The sequence below is a fragment of the Carex rostrata genome, chromosome 25 (assembly GCF_964058835.1).
Source record: "Carex rostrata chromosome 25, lpCarRost1.2, whole genome shotgun sequence".
NCBI lineage: Eukaryota > Viridiplantae > Streptophyta > Magnoliopsida > Poales > Cyperaceae > Carex > Carex rostrata.
In genome coordinates, this window is record NC_135942.1 from 1,961,567 (window position 1) to 1,985,593 (window position 24,027).

At 31.8% G+C, this 24,027-nt stretch overlaps 3 protein-coding genes across 4 annotated transcripts; 1 reads left to right on the forward strand and 2 right to left on the reverse strand.

Annotated features, from left to right (window-relative positions):
- The first annotated feature begins 8,544 nt into the window (after positions 1–8,544).
- Positions 8,545–9,855, forward strand: LOC144543875 (transcription factor MYB58-like). Its single transcript, XM_078292329.1, has 3 exons — positions 8,545–8,840; positions 8,978–9,107; positions 9,198–9,855. Exons 1-3 carry the CDS (start codon positions 8,708–8,710, stop codon positions 9,745–9,747), a joined length of 813 nt encoding a protein of 270 aa, XP_078148455.1. The 5' UTR covers positions 8,545–8,707; the 3' UTR covers positions 9,748–9,855.
- A 780-nt stretch (positions 9,856–10,635) lies between these two features.
- On the reverse strand, positions 10,636–13,026 carry LOC144543874 (uncharacterized). Of its 2 annotated transcripts, none has more exons than XM_078292327.1 (5): positions 12,946–13,026; positions 12,713–12,781; positions 12,206–12,456; positions 11,427–11,852; positions 10,636–11,077 (listed from the first exon to the last, which is right to left on the reverse strand). In XM_078292327.1, exons 2-5 carry the CDS (start codon positions 12,768–12,770, stop codon positions 10,856–10,858), a joined length of 957 nt encoding a protein of 318 aa, XP_078148453.1. In that variant the 5' UTR covers positions 12,771–12,781; positions 12,946–13,026; the 3' UTR covers positions 10,636–10,855. The 2 variants fall into 2 exon arrangements, with proteins under 2 accessions (XP_078148453.1, XP_078148454.1); XM_078292328.1 differs by having other exon boundaries at positions 12,880–12,997.
- Positions 13,027–16,635: 3,609 nt separating this feature from the next.
- LOC144543728 (putative xyloglucan endotransglucosylase/hydrolase protein 30) lies at positions 16,636–19,196 on the reverse strand. Its single transcript, XM_078292100.1, has 4 exons — positions 18,857–19,196; positions 18,629–18,729; positions 17,570–17,778; positions 16,636–17,434 (listed from the first exon to the last, which is right to left on the reverse strand). The coding sequence occupies exons 1-4, from the start codon at positions 19,044–19,046 to the stop codon at positions 16,933–16,935; spliced, it is 1,002 nt and encodes a 333-aa protein (XP_078148226.1). The 5' UTR covers positions 19,047–19,196; the 3' UTR covers positions 16,636–16,932.
- Between the last annotated feature and the right edge of the window lie 4,831 nt (positions 19,197–24,027).

Consider the following 24,027-nt stretch of genomic DNA (forward strand, 5'->3'; position numbering starts at 1 on the left):
CTTAGTTCATTCGTAAACAAACAACCTTTTATAAAAGTAATTATAATACGGATATTTCCTTTCGGCCTCAATCATAAGTTGATATACGTGTATGCCAGAGTGTGCTAAGCCATCATATGATTATATTTTGTTTAATAATGTATATTATATTTTAATTAAATTTTTCTTTTTTTTTAAGTTTTTATATAGTTTTTTATCCTTTATAAAATAACAAATGTGTACTTGTAGTTTAGTAGTTAGAGTTTCAATTAGTGTTTGTGAGATTTTGGATTCAATTTCTGACGATTATACTTTTTTTTGTCATTTTACATATTATATATTTTATAATTTAGCTCTCTCTATTTAAATTTTCTAATTCCGCCCTGATCTCAATTGAATATTAGTAGATTCCTCTATATTTTTTAAAGATATATTAGCAAATACATTCAAACATACATACATAAATAAATCTCCAATAACTAAATTAGCATGATTAAAATTTAAAGGTATCAATTTGCTGACGTAAGCGAGATCATGCTCAACAGCTAAAGACCAAATCTGCCAATATAGTCAAAATATGTTAGTTTTTGGTTTAGAGCTGGGCACCAACTATCCATGATGTCATGCTTTCGTTTCCTTGTTTATGTTTTATATTTTTTATGTGAATGTTTGAGCATCATCTGATTTGATCATTTGAACATCTTATTATGTAATGTATTTTGTTAAATAAAGAAAAAGTACCAAGTTGTGTCAGTTATTTTAAATATCATCTGATTTGAACATCTTATTATCTAATGTATTTTGTTAAATAAAGAAAAAGCACTGTCAATTATAGTTGTGTCTGTTATTTTAAATATCATCTGATTTGAACATCTTATTATCTAATGTATTTTGTTAAATAAAGAAAAAGTACCAAGTTGTGACAATTATTTTAAATATAATTAGAGTATACATTTTGACATAACAATTTTTAATTCATGCATGGAACAAGGTGACATGACAGTTTTTACTCTGTTTGAATTAAAAACTGTCCTGTCAAAATGCATATTCATGATTGATCGATGTTAGAGCATGTTAAACATGTTTTGTTTAGCAGCATGATAATTATACCTCAAATAAAATCTCTGAGCGCGTCCCCGAGTAGTTTAACAGAAAAACTTTCAATATTATCTAACTTTTATTTCCAGTGTTAATATCCAAACATTTAAAGTTCTGTTTATAACATTGTATAATGCTACTCGTAAGTATTTAAATCTCTATCTGTAAGCATTAAAATTCTAAATATGTATAGTTTTAACTCCTAACTACTTTTGTTTTCAAGCTAAAAATGGAAAGATTCCTTTCACCCACTTTTTTTTTAAATTTTTTCTCTGATCATTCCAATCCATTTTCTCAACGATCCGTGATGAATTTTGCGAATCTAAAAATTTGAACGTTTTTTACCCGATTTTCTCTTTCAAATGAGATCCACGAAGAATAACTTTCGAGTTATATTTGAGTCGTAATTTTTTTTATCACTTTAAATCTCTGTGACTTTCAGTTTTTTTTTTTTTTGCTTCAAAATAATTTAAACCTCTGTTTATAAGCATATAAATCTCATTAATAACACTTTAAATCTCTAGAATAAAACATATAAACCTCATTAATAACACTTTAAATCTCCAGAATAAAACATATAAACCTCATGTACAAAGAATTTAAACCTCAACAATAACACTTCAAAGCATATAAATCTCAACAATAACACTGCATTTACAAAGCATATAAACTTCATGTACAAAGCCTTGAAAATTTTAATGGTTGTAAACTGAGATTTAAAAACTTGAAAATTGAAATTGCTCATGTGTTTTAGTTTAAAATAAAAAAATGACTTTAAAAGTACTCAAAAGTATTTCTTCATAGATCTTATTTGAAAGATAAAATCGAATAGAAAATATTTATATTTTTAGATTAGTAAAATTCATCACGGATCGTCGGAAAAATAAATTATAATAATCAGAGAAAAAATAAAAAAGACTGGGTGAAAAGAATATTTATTTTTTTGGCTTGAAGACGAAAGTAGTTGAGAGTTAAAACTATCTAGAAATGCTTTCAGACAGAGATTTATATGCTTGTGAGTAACATTTTAAAATGTTATAAACATAGCTTTAAATGTTTGGATATTAGCGCTGGAAATAGAAGTAAGACAATATTAGAAGGTTTTTTTTTTGTTAAACTACTTGGGGGACGTGCTCGGGTATGATGGCTCGGGGTACCAGAACATTTCTATTTTATTTATATCGGTAAAGTAATACATTTTAGATAAATGAGATATTTTATTCAATTTTAAATATTTATAAAAAAGAAATCATTTATCTGAGTTTCAAACACATTTATCTGAATTCACATGGAATGAAAAAAAAATAAGAAGGGATCAAGACCCTAACTTTTATTTTTTATAAAAATGAAATAAAAGTTTCTTATACTGAAAAGTCTAAATAAGAAGCTCAAAAGTACATTTTTGTAATTTTTGCAGAGGCTGCGAAGTTATGATCAGGAGCTCGAACTCCCGACTTTTGAGTAGTCTGAATTTTTTTTTTTCTAATTAACTGTGCTACCACCCATCAAAGCTCAAAAATAATATAATAAAAGTTGTTATTAATAGTTACCTCACAAAAATGTTAAGGTAGTATTAATCGATTTGTATCATGACGTCATTAGTGAGATCATGCACAACAGCACAAGTTCAAAAATGCTAATATAGTCAACATACTATATTTAGTTTTTGGTGTATAGCTGGGGACCAACTATATATATATACCATGTTTAATTATTGTTTAATTAGTTTTCTTAATTAGTTAGTGGGATGGGACAGTCAGACGAGCATCATATTAAATTTGATCCGATATCTGATCAAAGTTGTTTAATCTGTATCAAAATTTATGTGCACTTAATTTGTCAAAATATTTAAGTTTTTATGAATCTTAATGTAAGATCAGAGGATTCTAATTTGTCATCAGATCAAATTTAATTTAATTATCATTGGACCGCATCTTTTTTTTTGAAACCAAAATCGGTTGCTCTTGTTTCAGAAAAGCAGAAATTTTCTTCATCCCAACTGTTCAAATGTTTAGCAGTCAAAATTTAGATATGAAATCCGCTGCTCTTTTCTTAACTTCAAGATGTGAATGGTTAAAAATATTTTAACTTTTAGATGAAAAAAAAAGTGCCTACTTTTCTTGAAGAAAAAAATAACAAAATCTCACCCCTTTTCCTAGAGTGAGAACTAAAATAATACAACTAAGACGACAATTTGAAGTATTTGTTATGACTTTTAGAAAAGGTTTGCAAGTATGAATTTGCTGCAAACACTATGCTCCAGCCTCTAGGTGGCATGAAAGTATACACTAGCGTAGAAACAAGTCAATGGGTAGGTAATATATAAGGTAAAAGTTTGGTGAAATACTAGGTAAAGTTGCAATAGAGGTTCACTTAGCAATATATACCGTAGTTATATACCTAGAGCATCTGCATCCCTGAAACTATTAGAGTTTCTAATTTGACGTGGCAGTTTCTAATCCAGTTTCAGAAATGTGAGAGAGTTTATTATTTAGAAACTATGCATGAAAGTTTCTTATTAAGAAACTGTTTATAAACTCTATGTTGGCCAAATGATTGGCTCAAATTGTTTCTCATATTTTAATTTGTTGCTGACGTGGCTTAATAGAAACTCTAAAATGAGTTTTAGGGATGTGAGAGTTAGAAATTTTAAAGACCATAATTTCTAAAAAATAGTTAACAGTTATTTAGAAATCCTTTTGAGTTTTAGGGATGTAGATGCTCTTATGTACAAACCATTAATTTTGGGTAATTTTTAATTATAGCACTTTGGAAGCTTTTATAGCGATTGATCATAAAAGGGGTATGTACTTATGTATAAACCTTTACTAGGAAATTTAATCAAATGACAAATATAAATGTATAAGAGATTTTTATCTAATATGCAAGTATAATTTTTTTTTCAAATGGATGACATTAAACGTGGAAAAATCATATATATATATTTTTCTATAGAGGGGTCTGCCCCTCTATATTAAATCCGCTAAATAATGACCAATATTTTTAATCACTCTAGCAAGTCATAATTAATGGCCATGTGCATAAGTAGATTTTTTAGGACCAATACTTTGTTTTGATTTTTGTAAAAAAAATAGTTCTGAATACTGCACATTTTAGTGAAGTACACTTTATCATATTCTCTCACTTTTTAGCAAGTTAATGCACGGTAATAAGAGCATATTTTTCATAATATAAATTAAATTTTTTTTTTTCATAAATTTAATTATCTAAGTATTTAAAAGCACAGTATAACAGTGTTAAATAAATTGAACTTAATATGTTCATAAATGAAAGTAAGGCATGGATATAGTTAAGAGGACAATTAAGATGTGAATAGGGATAAAGAAGTGAGAGAATATGATAAAGTGTGCTTTATTAAAATTGGCAGTATTCGGACTATTTTTTTTACAAAAATAAAAACAAACAGGTCCTTAAAAATCTACCTATGCACAATCACAATCATAATCATAACGTGTGAATCATGGACTTGACCAACATCACAGAGTGAGATATTTTAAACCATACAAACTCATACGAACCTATGCATATAAATGAGGGAGACTACATGATAAGAGTTAGGCTGGGTTGCTATCCATAGCATAGAGGCCTCTATGCTACGGCTCAATATTCGAGTTTTCAAAATCCAAACGGTCGATCCGAACCATTCATCTTATTCTCCATATTAATATATGCTTGGAGACCAAATTTTACATTTTTCTGAATTTTTTTACTATTTATTAAGTATTTTACAAAATTGTTGATCCAACGGTGGCTGCACAAAACAGTAAAACCGTTGGATTAGCGATTTTCAAAGTGGCTTAATAAATAGTAAACAAATTCAGAAAATTATAAAATTTGGTCTCCAAGCAGATATTAATATGGAGAATAAGATGAACGGTTCGGATCGACCGTTTGGATTTTGAAAACTTGAATATTGAGCCGTAGCACGGGAGGCCACTATGCTATCCATAGCACCCCAGCCTAACTCACATGATAATATACATATTATATAAAGAGTAAGGCTTGGGTGCTATGGATATATAGCATAGAGGGCTACGGTACTACGACTCAATATTTGAGTTTTTAAAATTCTAACGGTCAATCCGAACCGTTCATTTTGTTCTCCATATTAATATGTGTTTGGAGACCAAATTTTACATTTTTTGGAAATTTTTTACTATTTTTTTAAGAGGGTTCAAATGCCTCCATTTTTTGTGCCTCCATCATGCCTCCATTTTTTAAAACTTTAATAACTCAAGATTTAAAACTTAAAAGTCAAAATAAAACTGTTAGATGTGATCTATGTTATTTTCTCTATGTGCTCATAAAAAATTATCACATTTCAATTTTATTTTTTATGTGAATCAATAAGTTCAAAAATCAACGTCTAGAAATTATCCAAATTAGTGCATTTTTTACAAGCTCTTGATGACAATCAAAATAAAATTGAAATGTCATAATTTTTTACATGTGCATAGATAAAATGATGTAGATCATATCCAACGGTTTTATTTTGAATTTTAAGTTTTAAATTTTGAATTATTAAAGTTTTAAAAAATGGAGGCATGGTGGAGGCACAAAAAATGGAGGCATTTGAACTCTCCTCTTTTTTTAGATAGGTAGAAAATCAAATATCTGAATGGTGCAGAATTTTTTAGATCAAGTGATTTTCTACCTAGCTAAAAAATAGAAAAAAAATTCTAAAAAATGTAAAATTTGGTCTCCAAACACATATTAATATGGAGAACAAGATGAATGGTTCGGATCGACCGTTAGGATTTTGAAAACTCGAATATTGAGCCATAGCACCGTAGCCCTCTATGCTATCCATAGCACCCAAGCCTTATATAAGAATCAATTTATAGTATGGATTTATATATTTATTTTCAAAGTTCAAACAGTTGATCCTAATTGTTAAACATAATCATCATATATATGAAAATGTACATAGAAATCAAATTTTATATTTTTTTAGAAACTTTTATTGTTTACTACTTTTAGATAGATAACAATGTCTAGTTTTGGATGGTATGGAGTTTTTAAATCAAGTAATTTTTTTATCTATCTAAATAAAATAGTCAAAAGATTTTAAAAATAGATATTTGACATGCAAGTACATTTTTATATAATCTCAGAGATTATATGTTAAGCGGTTCAGATCGATTATTTAGATTTTGAAAACGAAAATATAAATCCATAGTACAAACCGCTATGTAATATACATATTCCCATATACAACCTCACTCAGGGGCGGACCTAGGATTTTCATCAGGGGGGACAAAAAAATATCGAATCGGGTTTAAATAGCTTATCGGATTTAAACCCATTAACTAATTGGGTACTCGATAAAAAAATAATGTTTTGACTTATATTTTCCAATACCCTGACTTATATATAATTTCTGATCCTATAACTTATAATTAATATTACCAATTATAATTCAAGAAATTTATTTTGATGTTAACACTATATTTAACCCGAATTACAAATCAACCATCCAGGGGGGGGGGGGGCAAAAAAATTTCCAAGGACAAAGTCGATTAGTACCAATAGATCACTAGTGCTACAGTAGATCCGCTCCTGGCCGCACTACATGTAAATTCTCTCATTAATTAATTAAAACTACAAAACATACTCAAATTAAGTCATACATGTATATATGATGTATCTGCATGTCCACTAGGCTAGCTAGCTAGGGGTGATGTATTATAAAGGATTGCCGCAATAAAGCAAATTAATGTTCCAATTAAAATACATGATATATATATATATATATATATATATATATATATATATATATATATATATATATATATATATATATATATATATATATATATAGATATAGATATATAGGGTGTGGCTAAATTGCTGCCGGCAGCATTTCAGCCGGAGGTGCTGCCAGCCTTTTTTTATTTTCTGATGTCCAAACAACAAATCCAAACCGTTAGATGTTTAATCTATACTATAATCTACTTGGAGACCAAATTTTATATTTTTTGAAATTTTTTTACTATTTATTAAGCTGGTTTGAAAACCGCTGATTTCAATGCTGCAGAAATTTACTGAAATCAGCGGTTTTCAAACCAGCTTAATAAATAGTAAAAAAAATTCCAAAAAATGTAAAATTTGGTCTCCAAGTAGATTATAGTATAGATTAAACATCTAACGGTTTGGATTTGTTATTTGGACATCAGAAAATAAAAAATATGGTGGCAGCACCTCCGGCTAAAATGCTGCCGGCAACAAATTAGCTGGACCCTATATATATATATATATGGGACAGCTGGACAGGTAACCAAAATATATACAAGCTAGTTTGATGGGCTTCCTTAGACTCAATGGTACACATTAACAAAATGTTTGGTAGCATGTGAAAGGAATTCAGATTATATCATACTTAATTCTGTGAGAGAGGAGGTGATGTAAAATTCATCAAATTAATTGTTCATGTAAAAAAAAGTAGCTTTGAAAAGTGCTGACATTTTTACAAATGTCCAGGTTTTGCTAATTATTGTTCATCAAGGGATTTTGCTAGTTATACATTGATTAGACCTCTAACCTCCAACAACTGTAAATTCAAATACAAGTACAACTTAGCCTACCAACAAATTGATCGGCATGAACATTGAACAAAAGATAAAAAGATGCAATTAGACTTGTCATTAGTTATGACTTGGACGTCTCATTAAAAATAGATTAATTAATTAGTTAGCCAATTGTTATTAGCTTTAAAAAAGCATCTTTATCTCACTCTAAGACAGGTGTAAAGTAGGTTTCTCTCTAATTTCATTGAACAAGGCTAGATTGAGGTTCTAATTAAGTTATCTATCAATTAATTAGCGACTTTAGAAGCAAAGAAAGACCTAGTTTGGTCATAAGTAAATGTTGCTATTATGATATATTGACAATGATAAGAGGTGCATGCACTTCTCTACCTAAACTAGAGATCAAAATTTTAATAGGTATTTGAAAAATCAATTACAAAAAAATTAAGAACGTCAAGCTAATTTAGATCTATATTTAATAAAGGAAAATCTTTCATCTCTAAAATAAAATAATAATAAAATGAATAAGCAAAGTTATGCCTCTTAAATAAGATGAAGTTTCAAAATTAAATCTCTTTATGAGATTAATTGTTATCAAAGTTATATACAAAACTACCAACCTTACCAATAATTATACTTTAGTAAGGATCTGGTACTAGTGTCAATTTAGAAAGAAAAGAATGTTATCATGAGGATTATATTAGCTTTCATACTATTAAAGTAAAAGAGAGCATGATAATTATCTTATATAATCATGAACTCAAGTCCAAGCGCGGCATGCAAAAAATTTATTGCTAGCGTTTCCTTAAATTGTCATACACAAATAGGGTTTGGTAAAGAGAGAATCTATATTTTGTGGGCCCAGAGATCTTGTCAGTGAAGTTACTTTAACTTTGTATACCCCACCCCTTGAAGAAGTCATCACATATCAACAGACACATATATATAAACAGGTCCCTCAGTAGGTTCTCTTGCTTGCCACAAGTGAAGGGCTGGTCACAAGCTAAATAACAACTCAATTTAGAGTGTGTTGCATGAGAAGTCTGTAGTAGAGAGAGAGAGAGAGAGAGAGAAAGAGAGAGATGGGAAGAGCTCCGTGTTGTGCCAAGGTCGGTTTGAATAAAGGCGCATGGACTCCGCAAGAGGACCTCCGGCTCATTACTTACATCCAACAGTATGGTCATAGTAATTGGCGTGCTCTGCCGAAGCTCGCAGGTTTCTTTCTCTCTGTCTCTCTCTAGTATACTTTTGAATTTAACTTTGATTATATCAAAAGTTCATAGGTAATATATAATATGATTAATTATCAGAATTTTAATTTTGATAATTGTAACTTTACAAACTTTTCAAAGGTTTAAAACGTTGCGGGAAGAGTTGTCGACTAAGATGGATTAACTACCTCAGACCTGATATAAAGCGCGGCAACTTCACACAAGAGGAAGAAGAAACGATAATAAAGCTACATAACAAGCTCGGTAACAAGTAAGAAATATAATTATGTATCCTTGGTCCTTGTTTTAGTAATGGACATTAATTGGATCATACGTATTTAAGTTTTTACTCTTCGTTTAGGTGGTCTAAAATCGCGTCGTGCCTACCGGGTAGAACCGACAATGAAATAAAGAATGTATGGAACACTCATTTGAAGAAGCAGTTGGCGTCGACAGAACAAAATGTGAAAAGTAAAAATACTACAACAGATTCCTCAAATCTCCAGTTGGAACAAATTGAGATACCCGTCGAAAACGAGATGGATATTTCTAGTTTTTTAATGGATGACTCAACTTCAAGCCAAGCTGAAGAAACTAAAAATGCTGAGAAACCAGTGTGTTCTGATTCCGATTCCATTTCGACTTTCACTTTCTCTGATGCCGTGAATTCCTTTGGATATATCGAGAATGATCCCTTTGATATAACAAATCTGATTATAGAACCAGAGCTTTGGGAAGAGATTGAGCCAAAGGAGAGAGATATTATTAGTCAAGAGAGGGAAGAAAATGAAGGTGGTGAGGTGAGAGACTGGTTCAAACATTTGGAGAGAGAGTTGATGAAGGATGCTAATGATCAAATAGATCCATTTCTTAGGGATTTGAATTTTGATGACTTTAAGATTATTTTCTAGACAGAGATGTACAATTTTACAAAAAAAAAAAAAAGTCATTCAGAAAAAAAATCAACCTACAATATATTGCCATAATTTTTTTTGGCTGTGAATATAGTACCATAATTGTTATTCCTTTTAAGATTTTCATTATTTTTTGCTTGCAAAGATGCTATAGTTTAACTTTGTGTCGACAAAGTTTGAGGGTCGGGGACTCATTTCCAAAGAGGTTGGGAAAAAGACATCTTTTTTCTCTGAAGTAGTCAAAATAGTGGATGTCAATTTTTAGGTTAATATTCTATATGAAAAAAGTTTGGTCTGGATAGGGTCAAACAAATTGTGGAGTATTGTATGATTTAGGCCATACGAAGTAAGAAAAGTAGTTGTGGTTGCTTTCGTACTGTACCAACTCAACTATGTGTGACTTCATATAATTATGATATCTGTAAAATTCATAGTTGGGCTATTGCTACTTGCTAGCATGGGTATACAAAGAATACTGTGTCTGATTGGTCAACTTTGTTTTATTCTTAACAACCTTTCGTAGAAAATAAATCAAGTTTGGTACAAATGTAACTCAGAAAGAGAAAAGTTCGAACTTTTTGGTAACGAATTGTCACTATTAATTACAAGTGAGTCTCTGCTATTAAAAGCAATCCAGAATTTATCTAAAGACAGAAACAAACAACTGTTACAAAATTGATAGTAAAAGCAGTGCAATAGAAGCAAACGACCAATTCATATATAGCAAACAACGAATTGTCACTATAAATTACAAGTGAGTCTCTGCTATTAAAAGCAACCCAGGACTCATCTAAAGACAGAAACAAACAACTGTTACAAAATTGATAGTAAAAGCAATGCCATAGAAGCAAACAACCAATTCATATATAGCAAACTTTTTTAATCTGCTTACAGGATTCAAACAGGAAGATAATTGAATAAAGCCAATCGATGCAATGAAAAACAAATCAAGAACTAAGAAAGAAAGCACCAAACATGAAATAAAAGAACTAATTGCTGTGTCAAAGAATGACACATTCAACAGAAGCGTTCCCACTAAGAGTAAAAAAAATGCCACTACCAAGTAAAAACTAATTGTTTTTCAGAAGAGACCCTCTCTTTTTTACTATTCATCATCTTCATAACTGAAGCGCAAGTGTGTCCCTTCAGGTGCCGGCAATCCTCTTAGCACAATCACTTGGTCCTCTATCTCATCTTCACTGTTGTAAACAAATTTTGTATGTCTGCCTCTGAACTCTGGCAAATTTACACCTTTTCCCCTCTTAGTTTCTTTGCCTATACACATTTCATTCATCCCCTTGCATAGATCATACAAGAACTCTTCCTCCTATTTCAGAATGAAAGAACCATAAATTGTTATACATAATGACATGTCTGTATGCTATTCCAAATCCATTGAATGCAACAGAAAGGGTTGCTCTTATTTGGATATGAACCTTATGTGGTGTATATGTTGCATGATTTGGCACATGTTAAACCAATGGATTAGTAACTGCAGAAGCGATATTTCTCTTTTTAGGGGCTTTCATATCTGTATCAGTAAATAAAAGACCGATTTATGTGTGCCCTTGCTGGCACAAGTTTGCAATTAGACTCTTAGGAAAATTAGCAATGTTCTTCACATCATTTGGTTATTTATTCAAGACAAAAATTTCTCCTGGTGAATTACTATTTACCTCATTGTCTTCTTCATGGTCAGGATAAAACTCTATCTCTTCACCTTCTTCAAATTCTCTTTTAATTTCCTCTTCAAGTTCTTCTTTTTCAGAACAGTCATTGACTTGTAATGACCAAACTGATGAGCAGTCATCGTCGGAGGGGCTTACCGGGTCTTGGGCCTGACTGGTATCCACGTAAGCCAGAGAAGAAGAGTCGATCAACCCGATATCAGTTATCTCAGACTTGTCAGGGGTAGCATTGGAGGCCAGAGAAGAAGACTCGATCAACCCGATATCAGTTAGCTCAGAATTGTCAGGGGTATCCATGGAGGCCAGAGAAGAAGAGTAGATCAACCCGATATCAGTTAGCTCAAAATTGTCAGGGGTATCAAAAAGCAATGCCCGGTGTAACTGATTTTCTTTCTCAGAAGGAAATAAGACCACCTACATGAATAAAATGTGAGAAAAGAAACTAGAAAGGGAAAAAACTTATATGTCACAGATGATATTGAAACAAAGGAGGAATTGTCAATCAAACTTGACCAATTTGAATTGCTTAAAAAAGATCCAAAAGGTGCCTTCTTCAAAAGTTGCTTCTGAATTAAAATCCTCCTCAAAATAAATAATTGATATTTCCATCTACATGGTCCAACCAGTCTTGAGATTGACTGATGAGGTTATATAACAAAATGTTATGCAACTGTATTTTTCCTAATTTCTTTTTATTTTCTCTTTGATCGACTAGTATGCTTTTTGTCTCTAGTTCTGAAAAAAAAAAATTGAAGGATTTGACATACCTTATTAGCCGTAGGAACAGAACTACCGTCCTTTCCTTCCTCAACCTTCTGTAATAGGGTCTGAACCTGGCACCGGAGAAGTGACTCTCCAGAAAAAGGGGTCCGCTTGTCAGTAGCACCAGCCTTAACTGAAGAGACATTACGATTTGTTGGTGTTTCTTTGGTGGTGAGATTGGTGATAGGTGAATCATTTGTAATGTCAAAAAGCGGTTGCCTCTTTGCTTCTACTTCTTCTCGCATCTTGCTTTTCTCTGTTTGAATAAGGAAGCAAAAGGGAATACAATTGAACTTTCAGAACATGTTGAAAAAGGTTTTATTTTATGTTCAACTTTTCAGAGCTTTGCAGTTCCTGAAAATTAAGAACAACTGCCAAAAGGAATTTGCAACATATCTGAAAATAGTATTTAATACTACTTGTTCTGAATTCCAAACAAAGAAAAGAAAAGAAAAGTACAATGAACGAAGTCTGTAGGTATAACGCAAAAATGCATTTTCTGAGGAGCTTACTTGACAGAGCAGCAGATTGAGATCTGGTAATCCTTCTCATCGATGCTGGAGTGTCCATTATGCTTATTTCTAAATTAGAAAAAGAATACCATATTATTTTGTAGATCTTGAAAAGGATGAAGAAGATCTAAATATGTTAATTTCAAAACAAAGCAAAGAAAGTTCACCAAGTGCGGAATGTCTAAGGAGAAGAAAATTTAAGAATTCAAGACAATCGGGCTTAAATAGCACACCTGTTTCCTTGAGTTCTTGAATTCTTGATTTCTTTCTCTTGGCGCAGAGAGCTAGAGAGATTTGGGAGAGATTTGAACGAACGAAAAATTAAAAGAGGAAGAGGATTTCAAATTATTTAAATTGACTGGCAGACCAGGCGAGAACCGAATTTCTGCATTAACTCAACTTTTTGAGTTAATACATCCAACCGTCTGATCAGGATCCAGGCCAATCCGGCCCTAGGTGAAATGCAAGGGGCTTCATTAATCTTTGCGCCTACGCAGATCGAACGATCCTGATTCATTCTTCATTATCTCAAAAGTTGAGTTAATGCAGAGCATTCGAATTCAAGCTAGGCTCTAACGGTCAAGAGAGATTCTTACACAAATTAGGTGATCTCGGTACGCGAAAAATGACAATTTCAACCGGATTGTCAGATATAAAAATGGGAATGCACCTTCCTGCGCCGCGTCCGTTTGATCTTTTATTAATTCGAACAACTTTTTGAAATCCGTTTTTTGTTTGGTAACCGCTTATCTTCTTTATTTCCATGATTTCATCAGACACACAGCCCTATCGATCGGAAAAGCGTATCCTCTGAGATATCTCAATCAATCCTCGTCGTTCATATAATCCAGCAGATACGAATTAACTAGCTCTGCCCGAATTCTCTTCTCCATTCCCTAATTAGTGGATCCGGACCGTTCTTTTAACTTTGCACGATTCTCAAAGTCTAAATAATACTGCCACTGCACTAGCCCGAATCTCAAAACAACAGAGAGTAAATCTCAAAACATAATTTTAGTACTGCAAGACGTTTGTAATGGGCATGTACTTGTAGTACTGAATAGCACCGTGAATAACATAATTTTATCATGGGCCTCACACTCCATCATGCTTCTAGTGAAGTACCCAGCATGATGGATTGTGAATAACTGTAAAATAAGCATAATGGGCCCCAAGTAATGGACTCCGTACTTCTTGTGAAGAGCTGGATGTTATGGATTCTCAATCATATTGTGATCTATAATACACAGCCTTCTTTTGAAACAAGATATTTTCTTTGCAATGTAATGGGCAGTCTGATACATACTGTTGGTGACGAAATCGAGAAGGAAAAGCATTACAGAAAAATGGAGAGGAAAAAGAAATCCGCCAAAGGTTTAATCTTGTATCATTATAATTAATAGAATTAATTTTTCTTTTAATTTGAAGTGTAACAGATGAAAATAAATTTTGTTGCAAATATTTTTAGAAAAAATAACACAATTGTCCAACCCTATATCTTATCTATATAATTATCATATAAATTTTTTGTATTTTTAATTAACTTTCTAAATTTTAATCAACAAAACAAGAAATAAAACGGAAAGAAAAGTTAAATTTATTTTCCTAATTAATCATGCAAACACGAAGACATTAAATATGTTATATCTTCATTTCTATTCCATTCCATTCCATTCATTTCTATTCTTCACCTCCCCTTCCTTCCTGTACTTTCCATCCAAACAGGGTAGGGGTGGAGGATATCGGACTATCAGAGTGCCCAAGTATGCGAGGATCGGTGATTGGATGAAGTTAATTCTTTCGGGCACACCGTGTGGTGAAGGAGTTACTTTAATACATGTGATTAAGAGCATCTACATCTCTGAAACTCTTGGAGTTTCTATATAACTGTTAACTAATTTTTAAAAAATTTATCTCTGAAAGTTTCTAAACCCCCACATTCATGAAATTAAAATTAGAGTTTCTTAATTGCCACATCAGCAAATAAATTACAAGAGAAAATAATTTCAGCGAATTATTTGGCCACGTCAGAGTTTATAAACGATTTTCTATTAAGAAACTTTGGAACAAAGTTGCTAAATAAGAAACCCATTTGCATCTCTGAAACTGGTTTAGAAATTGCCACATCAGATTAGAAACTCCAAGAGTTTCAGAGATGTAGATGCTCTAATGCATCTACTGTTTATTATTTATTTGTTGTTTGGTTTGTATAGATCTTTGGACTTGTCTAGGTCTTAATTGAGGCTCTGATACAAAGTACCTAATATTGAACTTTAATTATTGTAGTTTTAAATTAGTTTGTCAAAACCACAATGTAAAATGTAATACAAAAGAGAAATTTATCAAGCTTCATATTTGTTCTTGATTTATTTATCATAAATGATAGAAACAAAAAATAAATAATGCTTAACTGTGTCCCACTGACAATATTATACTATTCTATTACAGTCAACCAAAATCTAACTCACTGATACAAGGCTACAAACATAGAAATGAATATACTTCAAACAATTGTCTGATGATAGCAAAGCTGCTTCAGATTTTTTTCTCATCAGAGGATTTAGCAATGAAATTCTGACGTCTTTCATTGGGGCCATTCAGCAACAAAGGATTAAGCCTCCTTAAGGCTTAATCCGCTTCCTTTAGCTTCCTTAGTCGGTTAATTCTACCGAACACCGGTTCCTTAGTGCGGATTAAGAACACCTCATTTAGCTTCATTTTGCTCGGATCTTAATCCTCTGCCCGGACTTTAAGGCACTCATACCCCTTCCTTTAGCTTTCTTAGCTTTTATCTACGGATTAAGACAACCGAACATCGGTTCCTTAGCGCTCCTTAAGCTTTTAATCCTTCACTCTTAATCCTTTGTTGCCAAACGACCCCAATTGGGTTTAGCTGATGGAGGAGGGAGAAAGAAAATTCGGTCAGTTTAGGCAATTGTGGGGCAGCACTAATAAAGAGGGGAACGTTTCTTGTCCATTGGATTAAATTGAGATAACGATTCGGATCTCAAAACGGACCCCTTATCACAAGTACCAGGTTGATTTTTTTGTCTAGAGAATTGTCACCAAACTTCATTTTAAATTTTCAGTGTGCTATATTTAAGTAAAGCAATTGTTATATCACAAATATATTTTTTGTATAGAGAACTGAAAGCTTACAAGTCCAATGCTATATATATCCAAATCATCAAATTCTCCAAAAATTTTGAGAAATATTGAGTTGTCCTTAACTTTCTTTTTTCTTTTCTTTCTCACTTCTTCAACTCCATTGTCAAGAGCACAAGCATATCATATCACCAACTAGTGATTATTAAAGATGAACAAATAATAACAATAGCATATACACGTTACTAATTAAGGATGGGTCAAAGAAAAAAAAGGTGATTGTCAACTTTCCTTTTGAGATGTATCGTTTATATTATTACAATATATTTTCTTGTGTCTTTCTTTATTAATTAGATATGTTGCGTCTTCATTGTGAAAAAATAAAAGGAGAGTCTAAAGTCAAATTGAATATAAAGAGATAAAAAAATTAGCTCTCAATAATAAAAATTGTGCTTTCAAAGTAACACCATTTTTTTTCCGAATGGTGTGAGGCCGTGATTTCACTTGCCACAGATTTAAAACCACCATTAAATAAACTTCGGCCCAATTGCTATACCCAAATCACAGTTTTAGATAGGCCCAATAATCCAAAATAATCACAGTAACTTCTTAGCCCAAAATTTGCATAAGCGTTGATGATTCAAATTGGGGATTATCCGCTTTGTTATTACAGGACCAAAATTTGGATTCAACTACCCTTGGGACAATCTCAGATATCCTTTTGTGAGCTGCACTGAGAAGAGAGAGATTGGATATTGCTTAGTATCTTTTCATATATATTTGTTACTAATTAGTGTTAAATGCTCAACAGAGAATTGAACCAATTAATTACCTTTTATTCACATAACAAATTTATTTTCAATAAAAAAATCGAAAGAAAAAAGAATAATTTTCCAACCTAACTGTCCTAACCGAGAAAGATCCAATGAATAATTGACCTCCCAACTACAAAAGCTAATTAATCCTCCACACTAAAACCCAAAAAAAAAATAAACAAATACAAAAAAACCACCAACCCATATTCCATCTAATCATGCATCCCTTGTGATATCACATACATAACTAACCCAATAATTATACAGAGATGAGAATCATTTATCCAATCCTACATATCCCTAAGTTACCCTTGGGCCGACATTACGAGCATTCCGTGCCTTGCGCTTAGACCGGGTCGATCGAGGTTTGGGTGGCATGACTATCTTGGACTCACCCCAGTCCCAAAACGTTTGTCGCTCCGACGAATCATGCTCACATTCCGGGAATGTATTCGGGTATCTAATAAAGTCATAGCAAACAGTATATGTCATATAACGCTCTCTAAACCGCCTCATGGCTGAACGTTTTGGCAGTGTCATGATGTTGAAATCTGCTGTAGCGAGCTCAAAATCCGGACCAGTGCAATCAGTTGCACTCGACTGGCAGCCGACAAGTACTAAGTCGGTGAATTCTGCGGTGAAGGGGGAGTACTTGTAACTAACTTTGTACTTGCCGTTTTCTGTGGCCCATGCCGAGCCGTCCCAAATAGTTGCATAGAGGTACATAGGCTTGGATGGGTAGTCCAGGCCCATCGCTTCGTGGCGGATTACTTCTCTTATCGGCACATTGTCAATGTAAAATCTAAAAAGAAAAATGAAAAGACAGAAATGCAAGTGAGTGGAAGGACAGAGGAGAAGAACAATCTAAGGCTTATTTTATGAATATTCATATATATATATATATCAGTGCATGCTGATAATTGGAAAGAATATATACATGATGTGATTTGCAGTCCAAAGTATGGAGTATCGGTGAAATGCCTCCGAAGGATCGAACGGTAGAAGATATCTCTCCTCGCGACCATGATCGGTGCTGCCATTGCCGTATACATTTGTCTGAATCCTCCATTCTCTTCCTCTTCTGTTCCCCAAAAACTCAAAATCCAACTCATCATGAGTCTTCTCATATACATCACCATTTGAAAGCTGCATGATGCAAAACCATTAATTGGTATAAAGAGGACAATTGAATTGAATAGTTTAAAATGCACAGATAAGAAAATTACATCATAATTTTACAACCATCATATTTTAGAGAATTCTGAAATTATAGATGATGATAGAAACAGAAGTCGCTAATTGGCGAATTTCTGTATTTTTTTTTCTTCTAATTTTGGTGAAGGTAATCAGTATGATTTACTTTATATATATGATTATAGCAACCATAAGGAATTGAAACAATATATACAAATTTGTAGTGCTAGCTATATTATATATTCTGGGGGTTAACTTTACTTAAAAAGAAAGACAAAATTCTAACAATAAAAGTTTAATAGCGGCTCCTAGTTATATAATAATTATTGGTTGGACCATGTTAAAAATAAAACTAAAACAACAAATGCAGGTTAATTTTCTCAGCCCCATATGATTAGTTGAACAAATTCTTAGTTAGGTGTTAATTTAACATATAAGTATATAACAAGTTTAGCTATTTGCGTAGTAATATAATGTAACTAGTAGTACTAGTTTATAACCTCTTCAGCGCACTCTTGGTTGGACTATGAATAAACTAATGAAGAATCTTGAATAATTTAAAGATTTAGAACAAACATTCCGACAACTAATTATGCATTAATTATGCTTACCTTCTACCTTCACATGTGCAAACCATAGAGAGAAAGGAGAGATGGTCAGCACATACAACACCTCATCTCCAAATTAAATGAATGGTGAATTATTAATTATAGTCATCTTATCCAGATAATAAAAGATGAATTTAAGCAATTTGAGTGATGATGAAGATGCAAAGATTGAACATTATGTCAATATAACTCACATAAAATGCAACGACAACACCGGCAGAGTGTCCTTTCGGTAGCTTTATCGAGGCACTGAAGAATCCGCTCTGATATGCTTCAGAAGAAATGAATCCTGATCCTGTTTTATTGTCATACAAACCAAAATGAACACTAATTAAGAAGAAGATAAATTATTGATGATATCTATCTATTGAGATGAAAACACAGACCAAAATGATCATAGAGGGAAAATTAAAGAGCCTAACCGGTATAGCGGTTGAGAATGAGGCTGACATTCTTGCCGTCGGGTGAAATAACAAGGTTGTCCTCGCCGAAAAGCTTTGAGAATCCATCCTCAAAGGCTAGTGTAGGAACATCAAATGCAGATACAAACGCAAAGAAAAATGTCGCGGCAACGAATGCTCTCAGGAAGAACATGCAAGTGCCCATTAGCATAGGTGTACTCTAAGCTCTCTCTTTGAGTTTATCTTCTCAAAATTTGGTTTGATTGTAGTCTCTTTTCTTTCTATTCCTCTTTTCTATAGTGAGAGAGAGTTGAGTTTATGCTTGTGTTCTCTTATTTCTGCACCACTTGTTTATAAAGTCAGGTATGGTGGTACACAGAATTATTAGAGAGTGGCAGTGACATGTCAACTATAGAGAGAGAGAACAGGAACAAATGAAGGCTTATCTGGCAATGAACAATTTGATGTTTACATTTTATTGTTAGCATATTTGCAATTGCAACCCCCCCAAAAACATATCTTTGTATACATTAATATTCTTTGGATCATCCCTGTTTGTAACCTTTGGAAATTTAATTAGTATCATATTGGATAAATTGGAATAGATCTCTCGTATAATATAAAATTATATGTTTCAAATGAAATCAGATCTAATAAAATGGCTCTGATTTAATGTATAAGGACACCATTGTGCCATCACAACAAATAATAGCTATATAGGGACTCCAAGTTATGTTACAAAACTTAAGATTGAGAATCGATTTCAAATAAAAGCAAAGTTAGAGGGATAGAACGAAATTTGACCCCCATGGTCAATTGACAGAAGTTCTAGATGCAACTTTAATTTGATTATTTATTTTTCGTTCCATTTCATCCTTTGAGAATGACGTAAACCAAAATGTCTTAGGCTAAAAAATCTTTACAATTTTAAATATATTTTTGAAATCAAGTCTAAAACTCTAAAAATTAAAGATGCACACATGCTTCTTAGTTAACCTTAATTATAGATTGATCGTTCATTAAATTTTATGCAATTTGAATTTCATTTAATATTATAAAATAATTAAACACTTAGATATTATAAATCAAAACAAATTAAATCGTTTGATACATAAAAAAGTTACGTCAATTCATGATTTTTGTAGGACAAACTTTCTAAAGAGAGAAAGTCTCTCTCTATATATACAGAAATTAAATGCAAATACTCTCAAAAGAACTTTTAAGTTCAAGATAATTTCTGCAAATATATATATATATATGCAAAAAAAATAAAAAAGTACAACAATAAAAATAAAATGTAAACATCAAATTGAGTAATATATAACTGCATCCTATAACAAAAGAATCTTAATTAATATAAAATATTAATTTTAGAAAGAAACTTTATTCTATAATAAAATAAATCTTAATATGCACTGTACCCGTATAAATATTTCTACTCCTCTACATATCACCTACTTGAAGCGTTAATCAATAAATACTAATATATTATGTTATTCACCACATGGATTGTTACTTAGTGCGCCACAGAAGATCCAAATGGCGAGCCATATAACTTTGTTCCAAGATTCCACACAACTAACCCATATTAAAAGTACTAAAATAAGATCAAGAATAATTAATATAGGCCAACCTCTAACTAACACTAAATGATAGCCGCAATGCCCCATGTCACTGCTCAATGCTCATTCATTTCTGCTTGGCAAAAGAAAAATAAAAAGAAAGATAAATTTTTTTTTTTTTTGCATATATAGACTCCCATCTTCTCAGTTAATTCATACATTTCATAGAAGTTTTTTCTTTTATTTCAATTTATATCAGCAATTTTAGAACTTCTCGTCTTGTCTAGTTACTAAGAGCATCTCCAACAGTGATTGCTTATGGATTGCTTATGCTGATGTGTCAATTATTTTTGTAATTGCTGGATTGTATGGCTATTGCTTATTTAGCAATTCTTGAAAATAATTGCTTAATAAGAAATCATTTTCTAAAAATAAGTTGGCTAAATGTTTAATTCTTATTGGCCAAGTGTTAAATTCTCAATTGTTTGGTTGATTGTACTAATGTAGGAGTGGATTGCTTAATTTCTAAAATTTTCATAATTGTTAGTTAGCAATTAATTTCAATTGGTGGATTGAAGATGCTCTAACAACAACTTAGTTGTATATATATATCTCGTAATAATAAGAGATTGAAGAAAAATGGTAAAACTTAGATAAATCATGTATAAATGCCAATCATTCGGTACATAAATTATGCAGAGGATTTTATAAAGTAGTGGCCTCTGATAGGCTGCTCTGCTCCGGGAATGTCAGACAATTATTTTAATGCATGCATTCTCTCTCTCTCTCTCTCTCTCACAGATAGGAAACCTGTCATATAAAATTTCTCAACTAAGTCTGTTATACGAATGCACTGCTGTTCACATGCAATTCAGTACATTAAAAATTATAATAGCAAGACAGACTGTATAGTATGTATTTTAAGTAGCTATCCGGTTTAGTATCAAAAGGGTAAGGCTTATCCTTATAAGCAATTCAAGGTCAAATTGCATTATGGCGTTTGTGATGATTGAGCTGTATACATCAACTAACTTCATGTGTGTTACCAAATTGCAACCTCTTTTCATGCATAAATCTATGCAACAGATCATCATAAAAGAAAATGATCTGTGCATTAATCAATTGATGTATATTGACAACTTTCAACTTCTTTAAGCATCTTGTAAGCACTTATTCAGTAGTAATGCAAGTAATATTTGAGAAAAAAAAATATTGCAATCAACAAATGGCTGAGATTTATGATGGTTCTTTCACAATTTTCGCTCGATTATTCTTACATAGCGTCTTGCTTCCGTAAAACATCAAAAATTTAACTAAGAGAAGATAGTCATAGTGGTATCGGGCTTGTCTGACGATTCCGTAACTCAAAAGTTATCTCAAAGATAATCAATGGTGATTGTGTTTATTTCTTTCTCTCTAAATTTAGAAAGAAGACACCCTTTAGAAATATTCAGTGATCTATTTAGAGAAAGAAATAGAAAGATCAAACTTACACGGAAAAATAACAAAAAGGGAGCAATGAAACACACCCTGCAACTTGTAAACATCCACTATGAAAATATGAAATAGTTTCGAGTCCTTTTATGAAATAATTTCAAATTGTAAACTTCCACTATTGCAAAATCTCGACCATTATGAATAAATGAGTTAAACACTTCAGATGTACTTAATTAGGATCTAAGTAATCGACTACACCGGATCTACGCCACATAAAATCTAACAATTGAAATGATAAGTCTCAAGTTGGGTCCATTTCCTAGTCACAAAAACTCTTTTGTTTTGTACTTTTGTATTATCAGGATGGATAATTAATTAGCCTTAGCACCCAATTGGTGCAAGGGGGACATGCATGGCCTCTCTTTAGCTTGATAGGTAGGTAAGGTTTCCCTGTCATGATATAATCAAGATTAGGTACTCAGTCTCTTGTTTTGGATTTGACATCAGATAATGTAGCATTTGAAATTTGAAAAGAATAACAATATTGCTTCACCAGTTCTGTGGGATTACAGAGTAACAAGTAGCTTAGATGATTGTAGTTTGCGTGACGCCGTGATCATTTCCAAGTAGGTACCTGATTCAGTATTACCAGTTTCAGATTCTGATACCAGATTTGTTGGGTTCCATGCTGATTGCTGTGAATATCATTATAACCAAAAACAAAAATAATCCCTTGGAGTTAATTAGGAGACAGGTAACTCAAGGTGTGTCCGTGCAGATACAGTCATACACATATGGTTTTCAATTTTAATTATTCGTATCTAAATAGTAGATATATACTATATTTTATAATATATATAATAAAAAATAACATGTTATTTATCATTTAATTAGATAAGTATTATGAACTTTGATATTTTTTAATAATATTTTTTTAATAAATAATAATATTGAAAAATATATATCTAATCCGTATCCGTCTAATATTCGATACGTATCTATATCCAAAAAATAAAAGCAGATACGGGTATTGTTTTATCACTGGCTGATTCCGTATCCGATCCGTTTGCACCTTCTGAACACCTTTCCTCTGCCACCATACCAATCACGCTGAAAATGAGGTTTTTGGTCTCTCCTTCTTTTGGCAAAGACCTCGTTCGGATTAGTAGTCTGTTGCTAAAGTGTCTCCATCCAACTCACGGAAAAATTAGGAATGCGGACATGGCACTCATAATTTTAATTGCATAAATATAAAGGGGTTATTAATTTTGCAAATTTATTAAATTAACAATTTATCTGAAAATATCACATATAATTTTACAATAAGTTTGTAAGTAGTATGAGTGTTTTTTTTTTTAATTCCTTGAGTGAGTCTATGGTACTATGCATATCACGGGTTGGTCCGTAATACGGCTCAATCGATCCGAACCGTTCATCTTGTTCTCCATATTAATATGTGTTTGGCGACCAAATTTTATATTTTTTGAAATTTTTTTACTATTTTTTTAGATATTTAGAAAATCACTTGATCTGAAAATTCTGGACCATCCAAAAACAGTGATTTTCAATAAATCTAAAAAAATAGTAAAAAAATTTCAAAAAATGTAAAATTTGGTCTCCAAACACATATTAATATGGAGAACAAGATGAACGGTTCGGATCGACTGTTAGGATTTGAAAAGTCGAATATTGAGCCGTATTACGGACCAAATCGTAATATGCATAGTACCATAGACTCACTCATATATCTTTGTTAATTTTAAAATTTAAGTTTTTTTATCACATCAAAAAATTTGAAATTATAAAATAAATTAATGTGAAGAAAATAATTCAAGTATTGATGTGATATTTAAAAGAGGAGTGTTTCAATATCTCATCTTTTTCATACCTCATCATACCTTATATTGTATATCTCTGTTTTTGAAGTTCAAACTATTGAATATGATTTTCATACTAAAATATTCTTATTGATGAAATTTTATAATTTTTATAATTTTTTTACTATTTTTTAAGATATGTACAAAATCACTGTATCTGGACTGTTTAAAAACAGTGATTTTCTGCCCATCTAAAAAAATAGTAAATTTTTTTCAAAAATTATAAAATTTCATCACTAAGCATATTTTAGTATGGAAATCATGTTGAACGGTTTGAATCGACAGTTTAGACTTTGAAAACGGAAATATACAATAT